General features: G+C 39.2%; 1 protein-coding gene across 1 annotated transcript; it reads right to left on the bottom strand.

Moving 5' to 3' along the window:
* Positions 1–3,232: 3,232 nt before the first annotated feature.
* On the bottom strand, positions 3,233–10,694 carry gabrr3a (gamma-aminobutyric acid type A receptor subunit rho3a). The gene is made up of 9 exons (XM_034890551.1): positions 10,558–10,694; positions 9,793–9,905; positions 7,335–7,402; positions 7,013–7,236; positions 5,986–6,068; positions 5,299–5,436; positions 4,445–4,597; positions 3,744–3,937; positions 3,233–3,622 (listed from the first exon to the last, which is right to left on the bottom strand). Exons 1-9 carry the CDS (start codon positions 10,692–10,694, stop codon positions 3,320–3,322), a joined length of 1,413 nt encoding a protein of 470 aa, XP_034746442.1. The 3' UTR covers positions 3,233–3,319.
* Between the last annotated feature and the right edge of the window lie 1,103 nt (positions 10,695–11,797).

Raw genomic sequence — 11,797 nt, 5'->3', positions numbered from 1 at the left:
GTGAGTTAGATGGTCGGGGAGCATATTGATGGCAGAGTATATCCAAATAATGTCTTTCTTTCAGTGGTGTCTTTATTCTGTTTGAAGGGAGATTTAAAAGGGTTTAATTGCATTATCGCTTTAATTTCTGCTGCTCAGTATTTTGCATGATGTCCCATACTGCAGCATTCACCTCCACCAGAAGAGATTGCCAAGTGCAGTCAAAACCTATTAGATGCATTTCTCAAATTGTCAATTGTTGGTATGACTTGTATAGACCACTGTGCAAATGCAAAGGGGGTTAGAGAAAATATTTGTTTTATTGAAGCACCACCCAATGTATGTTGTTTGTAACTTCTAACATTGGGTGCAGGCTGTTTTCCAGTGGATACTTTTATGCCAGATATAAGCGTTTAAATAATACTGAGAAAAAAAATGGCATGAAAAAAAGGCCTCGAAATTTAAAAGAACTTGTTAATGGTTGAGTGCTTTTCTCTAAAGAGAAACACCAAACCAGAAAGCCCCTGTAACAAAAAACACCAATTGGTGCACAAAGCTGTTTTCCTCTGCTACCACTCCTTATTCTAAGCCAAGCTAACTAGCTGCTGGCTGTAGCTTCATATTAAGAGATGAGGTAGGCCAAAAAGAAAGTAAGCATATTTCCCAAAATGTGAAATTATTCCTTTAAAGGGAACGTTCAGGATGTTTAGACCTGCAGTGTTTTCAGAATTACAGTAGAGCTTGTTGTGGCATTCATTGTATTTAGTTATAATAAGGAGCTCTCTGATTGTTCCCAAACTGGGTTTAACTCATAGGGGCGGATCTATTGGCAGAAATGGATTACAGTTTTCATAGATGTTTTCATTAGTGTATAATCACCTAAAACAGAGAATATTTCTGTTTTTGTCAACTCAGAACAAGCTCTTCATATTTAGGCAGGGGATCCACTTCTAGGTCCTCTTCTACTGAGTCCGCCCTGTTGCATTGCCATGTGTCTACAGTAGCCCAGAACGGACAAGAAAAACACTCGCTCTAGAGAGGTCATTTGACTTTTTTATGTTACCTGAAGGCCACTGTAGGTTCTCTACATGCTTGGAAGGGGAGATGCGAGCGGAGGAGCATTCATGCATTTTGCAACCTGTCTGCTAGACGCCAATACATCCTACACACCTGTCCTTTAATACCTAATGGTCACTTTTAGCCACAGACACACACACACACACACCAGGGCTCTTGTCACATTTCATCACATTATCCATCAATCACCTTTGATTAATCTGACGTCCTGCTGGCTTCATGTACCATAGCATATGTTATGCAAGCAGAAGTAACTGACTTAATGGCATTTAATACCCTCCTCTCTCCATCTTTTCTCCAGGATGGCAGGTGATTGTTGAGTGAGAACACTTTCACTCAGCTCCCCAAGTGTTTGCTGGCAGCTAAACTGGGCTTGTGTTTTTGGCTTTGTGATTCCAGGTGCGTATTTTCTTTTCTCATTGTTGATAAATTGTGTAGATAACTTTTCAACAACCATCTATCATTCTTCCTTAGCCCTCTTAACATCAAATGTTAATCCCTAACTCCAGACAGAACATAAGTGGGTGCTTGTCTGGGATCTGAGTGAGGTGAGGAGATTGGCGTTTTCTTTTTGTCAAACCGAGCATGTGTTTAAGCATTTCCTGTGGATGCAGTGGTGAAAATTGGCGGGTGTTAATTGTCTGGTTTTAATTGCCAATTAGAGAAACAGCTTCCTCAGAAGAGTTGGGGCGAGTGATGAGCTGGGCTGTCACCACCTTTCCTTCAAACACTCCTTTTATTATTTTACCCTGTCTTGATTTCGAGGTAATCCTGGGAAGGGGAGTGAATCTCCCGAGCCTGGCAAGCCTCAGAAGATATACAAGTGAATTCAGTAGGGTCTGGGGAAGTTTGTGTGTGTGACACTCTGCATTTGAGCTATTACTTGTGTCAGCTGGTTAATGTTGTAACTCACCATAGTTGTACAGGCGTTACATTAAATATACATATGACATACATGATACAAACCCCTTGTGTAACACATGATCTGCTAATTTCTATTTTGCATAAATCCGCATAAAATGTGGTCTTTTTTGTATTGTACACAGTAAAGCAAAACCACAAAATACATTTTGCACTATTAGGGATATTAAAATATTACACTGAATATTTCACTGCAAACACTGAGACATTTATATAATACAATACAATATAAACTTTGAAATATTTATTGAATACGCAGTGTCAAAGATCAATTATTCAAAATGTTATGGCATCACAAATGTAGGGTTAAAAGCCTCCAGCCCAGGCAAATGAAAGCTTGCATCCTGAGTCTCATGCATGAACTGTATATGTCTAATATTGTTGCCTTGCGTGCATGCTGTAATCCAATGATTGTGTGTGCATGTGTGTCATGCGTCTTTTCTATACATGGCATTAATAGTTTAAAAAATAATCTCACCTCAAGGTCCATTTAGTAGCTCTTCTAGAGCTTTTCGTCATTAATTGCATGATTATCCTAAGCAGATGGAGGTATGGCTTTGATGCTTTAGGTATTAAATCTTTTCTCCACTGCTGTTTACACGGTCAATAATGAACTTTAAATCCTCAGCTTTTAAGCCAGCATCAACAAGTCCTTAATGAATCACATGACAACTTGTATGTGAAAGGAGTCACTCTTTAAAGCTTCGATTAACTCATGGTTTGGGTTTTAAGGCTGCACCTTTAGCGTTTAGGCTCAATCTCAGCTGGAGACGTGGACCATAGATAAAAATTAGTCTTGTAGCTAAATCTCACACATGTACATAACATTGATGTTGTGTGCTGATTGAGATAAACAAAAAACAAAATAAAGTAGTAAATAAATAAAAGTAATAATAAAAATAAAAACTTAAAATAAATATTTGTCAGAAAAGGTTTAGCTCCACACACATCTTTAATATCATCCATGTATTTTACAAGACAATGTGATGTTTTGTGTCTAATTAAGAAATACATACTGTGTATGGGCCTATCTGTTTGAATGAACTGTTTTTGCTTATAAACAGGCATGCCAAAAACACACGGAAACGTCCGCAAGAGTAACAGACATCCAGTGCAACAGATTTAGATTTTCTCCAAGAGACAACTGAACACTCCTTGAGTAGAAGACATCATGCTAGATATCTGCTGTATGTCCATCAGATGACATTGTGAAAACATGAAGTCAAATCCCACAGGAGAACAGCTTTTTTTTTCAAATTGTCTTATTGTAGCCTGTTGGTGTTGCACTGTTTAATGGTGAAAATTGTCAAAAAGGAACACTGTTTGCTGCATAGTTTGTGTACTATGTATACATACTCCAATAAATAATGTTGAACAGCAGGTAAGCCATGGGAAATATAACTCTGGAGTAGGAGTCGATCATGTAGCTGTTGCTCATAATGAAGCTGAGGTTTAGCTTTAAAGGGTCTTTGCGGCGTAGTCTAGTGCCTTCTGTGGGTCCGGAGACAGTAGAGTTTCGAGAGTGCGTGTTCCTCTCTGTATTTGGGGTGGTGGACACCTCTGGAAAAGAAGTCAGGTCAATGTCATTGTCATGGAAACAGCCATCAAACGCCATAGCCTGGGCGGCGTCATACGAGTTGGGGATCTGAAGCAACAATAGAAAAAGAGGAGAGTTCAGATGGTAGGAAATCATTTTCTGCCAGACTAATATGATGACTTTAGAAGATGTTATATTCTAGGCCACATAAAAACTTAATAGGGATGACCTTTGCCCTCTTGAGCTTCTTCATCTCCTCCACTGTGGTGAAGTAGTTGACAGCAGCGTACTCGATGACAGACAGGAAGACAAACAAGAAGCTTGCCCACAAGTAGATATCCACGGCTTTGACGTAAGACACCTGTGGCATAGAGGCTGAGACGCCAGTGATGATAGTGGACATTGTCAGAACCGTGGTGATGCCTAGATACAGAAAGCACCAATAAAACACACAAGTATTAAAAATGTTATCCTTCAAATTATCAGTTAGAAAGCATTAGGCATTATGAAATACTCAAGTTGCATGTTAAAATTGGCCTTAGTACCAATTAAACAAATAAGATGTAATTATTATATTATTATTATAACTATGTAATTAGTGAGCTGCAGGGGTGCTGGTAGGCAGAGCCAGGCAAAGTGTTTTCCCCTGTTTTCAACCTTTGTGCTAAACTAAGCTAAACAGCTACTGGCTGCTCTTCATATTTGGCATAAAATAATGAGAGTGGTATCAATCTTTTCTTTAAATTCTTGTAGAAAAGCAAATAGGCTAATTTCCTAAAATGTCAAAGTATTCCTTTAAATAAAACAGAAAAAACTAAGTGTGGTCAAAATTTTTGTACCGATTTTGGATAAAAATATAAGTAGTATAGTATTTTCTGAATACATATGTCAACATGTGTTAAAGGCCACATTGACACGTGGTCCCAGTACCCAGAGAGACACGGGCAGGTACGGCCCTCCTGTCTATCCAGAAAGACACCCAGGACAGCATCACCATTAGCATGGTGGGAAAGTACGTCTGAAGCATGAAGAAGAAGATATGCCTCCTGAGAATGAAGTTTATGTAGAGACGATTGTACGAACCTAAAACAGAAATAAATGGACAGAAATTGGAGGGGGGGAGGCAGGGGGAGAAGCAGGGCATTATGGGTGGGGCAGCAGAGAACAAGACAATCACTGCAAAAAAACACAAGACCAACAGGCAGAACCTAGAACTTAGATGAGAAAGAGATTATTTTCTGGGGCAGATCTGTCTAGAGCTGATGTTATATAACAATCTTAAAGCGGATAGGACCCCAAGCTTATTTCACATTGAAAATCTCCCTGGCCCTATTTCTATCCTTCTTTCTCACACTTAAAATGTGGCAGTAGAAGCATGCAGTGTGTCAAAAAGTAGGCTTAGCTGAAAGTAAACATATTTCCCCAAATGTGCAATTATTCCTTAAGGATCTTTAGAACTACAGTGTTACTGATACTTCGCTACAGAATAGATTGAGGTGAAAGTTCTCTGAAAGAGAGACCCAGTTTTATTTTGTTATTTTTGTGGACATGACTCTGATGCTGTCATAAACTAGTCATCATCACACTTGTCTCCCTGTTTTCCGTAGGTGTAAAGGTGAACAAAATATTAGACTGGATGTGTAAGTATAAACGTCTAATATTTTTCAGAAAAACAGTACAGATTGTTGTGGTACACCCTGTATTTAGTTTAAATAAGGAGCTCTCTGATTGTTCCCAAACTGGGTTCAACTCAGAGGGGCCCTCAAAGCCCTAACTTCACATACCAGTACTGCTGTAGAAGGCAAGCCCAAAGGAAGGCTGGAAGTCTTCAATAAAAAACTGAGAGAGCACGATCTCGTCAGTCCTTAATGAATCGTTCCCGTTCTTCCAGTAGAGCATTAGGTCGTTCTCATTGTAAGCATCTTTAAGAGAGAAGAGAGGGGTTGTAACACCTTTACATGTTGGTTGTCATGGATGTTTTTCTCAGAGGAAAGGAGAGGGCACACAGAAATGGGACTCCTGACTTTACTCTGAGAACAGGATTCATGCTTAAATCTATGTATGGTAATCATAGAGAAAAAGATAAAGAATAAGGATTAAGGATTACGATTTATTTAGTCAAAGAGAAGATGGCAATGATTACTGTGTGTTTATGAAGTCTATAATGCACTGGACACTGTGTGTTTTTGTCACATAAGTATCATTAATAGTGTTTTTGACCAGCAGCATGGATCCCGTTGTATGCACTTTAATGAGCTCAGCAGTATCACTAGCCAGTGCCTTTTAAAGTATGAATCAGTGTATTTAAGGTTGTGTGAGTTCCAGCAAAACATGCCAAGCACGCACTTTAGGTGAAGTCGATTTTTGTGCAAATTTAATGCAACATATTAGACATAAATCATCTGAAAAACTGCTTTGGGAAACTTATAAGGCATTCATAAAAGATGTCCCAACTGAAGTTTGATACTCACAGCTCTCTAGCTCCAGAGAGCAATTCTGTGTGTCCAGAGGGAAACTACTGAAGTCCATTGAGCAAAGTGCAGTCACAGTGATCCTAAAACACAGCTTACAGTTAAAGAAACACCCAGACAAATCAAGCAATTCAGCATCTGCTACTGTGTTTACAGAAAATCTTATATTCATTTTAAGATGCTTAGGCTACATTAATCTCAGTCAACTAGTAAGACGTCAAAAGGGATCTAAAGCAACATTACTGAACTGATGGTAGAGCTGACATGAATTTGTTGATTCACTACTATGTCTGTGCCCGACCGGCTCAGTCAGAAGCATAGCACAAAATTCTGGGCCCTCTAGAAAGGCATTTTCTATAGGCCCCTCCCCGCATCGACACCTATTCATTCTAGCATCTTTTTGGGCCCTCCTTGACAGATGGACCTGGGTTTCATAGATCTGAAAGCGTCTAGATCGTCATATCTACATACAGTTCAGGTACTGCTCACTTAACCTTACATTCTAGTATACTGTTTTCATATCTCGGCTGATAATTTAGTAAAAGTTAAATCATGACTCATGGACTTAGATTTATATGCACAGGTGAAGTTAAAGAGAGATTATGTAACTTTTTTTAAATAAAAATGTCACACTCTACTTTTCACAAATATACATTTGAATTCATATGCACTTCTGTATACTGTATACAGGATTTGCTGTTACAGCCACACCGCCATGCTAATGTTAGCAAACTGTGTAACTTACATAATTGATACATTTTGTGGAATGTACTGCTCCTCTCTACTTTTCCTCCCCTGTCATGCAAAATTTTAACATGTCACAGATACACATAATGTAGTCTTTAAATCAAGTGAGTAAACATTTGGGAAATAAAGTCAAGTTCCATGTGCCATTATCCTGTAATCACCATGTGTGGCCACGATAGGCGCTGTTGCTGTTTAGCAAAAGTTAGTCTTGCTTCAATCATTCTTGCTTTGATGATAATCTCCTTAAGAGTAACGTAAAGAGAAACTAGTTTTGTTTTACCTGACACTATAGAGGATATTGCCATCTGGGAAAACCCTCAGCATGATGTTCTCCATGGTTGTGTCATGGATAAAAGAACGCTTGGAGTGTACAAAGAACACGTCAGGAACCCAAATCTTCTTTACAAGACGTGCATCAAAGGTGCGACTCTTGTTGTTGCTGGAGGGGAAGGCCAGCCGATCGTCCTGCCAGTAATGCCTCAGATACAAAGTCATGGTGAAGTCCTGACAAAACAAACAAACAACAACAGTGGTGTTCAAGCAGAGAGAATAAGATATGATGTACTTTTAGACAAACTGGAAAACCCTATAGTGGCACGTACCATGTTCACTTCAGATATGCTGTCAATGCTCTCCACCTGGACATCGATACCGACAGGAATAGCCGTGCCTGCAAAAAGTCAAACGTTGAAATGGATCAGCTTTGAGCAACAGCTGGATCACATTCTCTGTGAACCTTGTGCTGCACATCTGTCAGAGATTTTTCATGTGTAAATCCCATTGCTGAGCTATACAACAAAAACTACATTTTGCAGACTACAGAAACAAAAGGTTGATGAAAGGGATGACATCATGCTGGTTCTTAAGCGTTAGAGTTGCGATCATATAATCTTTTAATACATTAGGCTACAACATCACTTCATCAGTTACAACTGATATGGTTTATACCCTCATCATCATCTCTACAAGTCTGCTGCACTCTAAGTATGCACAAAAAGGCTGCAAAATACTAGAAGATGTTTTTTTATACATTTTACAATATTTGACTGGGCACTATACTGTTTCAGAAAAATTACAAACATTGTATGTTTGTAAAAGATTACAAATTATTCTGCTTTTAATGTGCTCACTAAAACAACCATATGTCCTGGAGTAGAGCCAGACAAATACTAAGAGAAAAAGTCAAAAGGGGTCAGAGCCAGGATATAAACCAAGGCTTGTTGTTGCTATCCTGCACTGGCCCGATTACTGAAACACTGTTACAAATAGGTTCAACTGAGACTCCAAGCACAGGTGCCCGTGCTGGCTGGGTAAATACAAACATTTGGTCAAGAAACTGAAATGTTACAATGCCATTTAAATACCACTATATTGTACTCAATAAATATCCTATGTAGATTGCTTTTTTGGAAGGTGGTGTTGGAAAAACGTCTAACAGATTCCCCACAACTATATCTGTTGATGGACACTCTGCTCACTAAAGCGGAGTTTGGACTGAGCCCACATAGGCTAGAGTGTACAGAGTGGCTTAAACTCATGACAGAGAGTGGTGCCTTTGAAAATCTCTCAATTTCTCAATGTCTCAAGCAAAACTAGCCAAATAAGGCAAATGTTTACATTACATGTTAAATGTCTTAGAGAGGCCGCATGGTACTTGTGGACAGGATGTGTACGTCTGTACACATTTACATACTAAACATGTGTATGCATGTATATGTATATGTACATGTGTGTATCTAGGAATTCTTGGGGTGTGCCTGTCCTTTAAATTGGGCGTTTTTATGAACAAAGTTTACATGTTCAAATGAATACAACCTAAATATAAAAAAATGACCAACGTGGTGTGGTGTCTTTGTGTCATAGTCCAGTAGCAGAACACTGTAAATGTATGATGTGTACTGTAAACATCCTGTTCTCTCTGTGCCATTATCTAATGAGGGTTAGCACTCAGAACCATCAGTCTACGATTACAGCAGAGAAGGGAAATGGGGGGAGGGGTAGATTACACTGAGCAGGTAGGGTCCTAGAGGTCTGAGAGTGTTATTTTTATTTTTTCCAATGTTAGGTCACTGAGGTTATGTATGAGCATGAAACTCTCTGATACCAACAAAGAGTGACTGCAGTGAAAGGTCAGAGGTACAAGACTATAAATACAAACCTGAAGGACTACAATAAGCAAGGCACCGGGAAGCAATCCCAACACATTATTTTTGACTGGATTTACGTTCATGATTCAGTAACAGCTAAATGGTTGACTATAGGAATCAGTCTCATTGACCATTTTCTTCAAAAGGTTGGTCAAAATGACTGGGGTGAACTCGTCACCTCCACTAAAGCTGTCAATTATTCAAACAACATGTGGTAGAGAAGTACTCGAGTGCGAGGGTCTCAAACGTGCAAAAAGAAAATCAAACTGTAGGCACATTGGTACACATCAATTCAAGGGTTTTATAGTGCAATCAAGCCAACCACCCACACTAATGATGCTAAATGCTAAATGACAGGTCAGAGTCACAACTCCTTGGAGGTTTGTACTCAGAGAGGCCTGTTATTTGGAGCGTCTGCTGCATTTACTTTTCAAGAATGGTGTTCAATGGTGTTCACAGAATTCACTTGAATTAATAGAAGAAACAACATTAAAACAAAATCTAGCTTAGCTTTTAGACACAGAAAGAATAAAACGCATGCAGTATGTAGATTTGCTGTACATATTCTACAATCTCAGATATGGAAATTAAAATTAACATTGTTGTTTTTTGTTTTTCTAACATCATGCTTTCCTTTCCCCCACACAAATAAGTACGCAGTTCAGATTATTTTATCTGTACTACTGTCTGCAGTCATTGTCTCACGCCGCAGACAATCTAGGTCACTAAAGGTTTTTTTTGGTAGACGTAATACCAAAGACAGCACAGTGACCTACAATAACCCTACTGAGTTGCCAGGAAAGCACACAGCCTTTAGAAATGACAAAATGAAAATAAAAAGAAAGAAGAATAAGTAGAATAAAATATTTATACTGCATACAGATAGACAAACAAGATTAGATTTGTGTCTTACTTCCAAAGCCGGGCCGCATTGCAAAGTCATGGTCTTCAATCCGAAGCAGCTGCTCAGATTTAATTAGCAAAGACTTGGTGCTGTCCAGCTTTTTCATCTTAAGATCCACCCTTCTGAAAACCCAAGAGAACAATTAATAGCTTAACGTAGAAACTCTTTCTCTATCTCTATCTGTCTCTTTCGAACACAGACACACTTGAAGCAGAACTAACATTTGGTCCAGGGAGTTAGTGATTGTTATTGAAATTGCAACCAAAGGCCTGACTATAGAGAAAATACAACTTCTTTATCGATTCAACACAATTGTAACTGGGTCGGACATGTTGTGGGGCCTCTCTTGTGCCTCTTGTGTGCTTTGACCTTATTTTTTTGAAAGGCCAATCTGTCTGCACTGTCTTCTATAGAACTCCTCATGACAAGATTCATGTGAACCAAAAATATATTGTTAAATTATATTATTTTTGTTCATTTTAACAAAGCGGTATGTTTAACAATATGTTGACTAAGACTGAACATCATTTTATAATAAAAGAGAAAGTCAGTGTAGTGAAATGCACAGATCACCTTACAAGATATATTGCCTGCTCTCACCTTTCCATATTTGTTGGTCCATATTCTTAACCACATTTGTGATGACATTGTAAAGAAGCACCCAGAAAAGCCTCCCATGTAGCCGCAAAATAAAGTTAACCAAATAAAGGTTTTCTAGCAGAAGCTGCTCCACAACAATGCAAGAAATACCACAGATATCCCACTTTGGCTTACCCTCCATGCTTCTGTTTGGTGTTCTCTACGTACTGTTCCTTATGTCTCCTCTTGTTCGGAAGGTGGCTGCTGTTGTGGCTGACGGGCCACAACCAGGCCAAGCACATCAGTCTTAGGCCCAGGAGGGCCACTCTCATGGTTGAGCTAAGCTTGAAAGATGAGAGGAACCCAATCGTTCCTCTCACTGCGTCAGTGTCTTGCCCAGGGAATGCCACAGCTGTCCCCGTCCTCTACCAGCACGTCCATGTCCCAGCAGCACTCATTCTGCCCCACCACAAACACACCAAGCTACTTCTGCATTATCCCGCTGTTTCATCTCCTCTAACATGGTGAACATCCGTCAGATATCCAACGCAAAGGCATCCCCCTGGTTGAGTTTGCTTGCCACTGTGCCATCCCTCCGCTTACGTCTCCTGACACATCATGTTGAGCCGACTCCCCACTGTCCCCACCCTCTGATTTAAAACCAAATATCAATTTATTCCTATAATGACAAAGGAATACCATTAATTCCTCTCTAATCTTCTTATGTGTGGTTGGTGAAATCTTTCGGTAACCTACAAACTGGAGGCAGCAGAGGGCGGGGAGAGGGATAATACAACCAGCAGTTTCATCATCATTCTGAACAGATAAAAATAAAAATCCTGTGGCTTACTTGTATACATTGCAGGATATTCCCTCGAGTTGTACACTACGGTGGTGGTAGGTTGGATCCCATCCAGAGCCGGATACAAGCACATTTCTGTGCCACATCTGCAAATGTTGCACTTATGAGCGGTGAATACGATTCCAAAACTGAGGCTCTGAACTGTTTTTCTCCTCTTCTAAATGTTAGAACAAAAGGATTATGAATAAAGTTGGTGTTAGTGTTAGTCCAACTGCTACCATGATCCCACGCAGAACAACATCACTCACAACATGGAGTCAGATCATAAATTTAGACATGAAAGGTTTTAATTAAAGGTTTTGTATTGTGTTTTTACATGCTTGACAATATTCACAGAACTGCACCTTCCTTCGTGATCACGCATTTAAATCTTGTTGAAAGCCACAAGAATTATGAAAAAATGTATAAACTAAAGCAATGCTTAATAATATGATGCAATCCAGATCAATCACAAAATATACACTGACAAAAATATCATACAGCTGATTAAAGTCCAAAAAAGCATGTGTTACAAGGCTCCTCTTTGTACGTTACTTACGTGACAAACTACATGTTTATGATTATGCAGTTTTT

The sequence above is a fragment of the Etheostoma cragini genome, chromosome 13 (genome assembly GCF_013103735.1).
Source record: "Etheostoma cragini isolate CJK2018 chromosome 13, CSU_Ecrag_1.0, whole genome shotgun sequence".
Taxonomy (NCBI): domain Eukaryota; kingdom Metazoa; phylum Chordata; class Actinopteri; order Perciformes; family Percidae; genus Etheostoma; species Etheostoma cragini.
This window is presented reverse-complemented; position numbering and strand designations above follow the sequence as displayed.

What these genes read in the sequence shown, in the direction of transcription:
- gabrr3a (XM_034890551.1), bottom strand. Translation starts at nt 10,694, where the DNA reads ATGAGAGTGGCCCTCCTGGGCCTAAGACTGATGTGCTTGGCCTGGTTG. An exon ending in ACCAAACAGAAGCATGGAGG is followed by an intron (nt 9,906 to 10,557) that starts GTAAGCCAAAGT and finishes TTGGGTTTTCAG; the next exon opens with AAGGGTGGATCTTAAGATGA. An exon ending in AGAAGCTCAAGAGGGCAAAG is followed by an intron (nt 3,623 to 3,743) that starts GTCATCCCTATT and finishes TTGTTGCTTCAG; the next exon opens with ATCCCCAACTCGTATGACGC.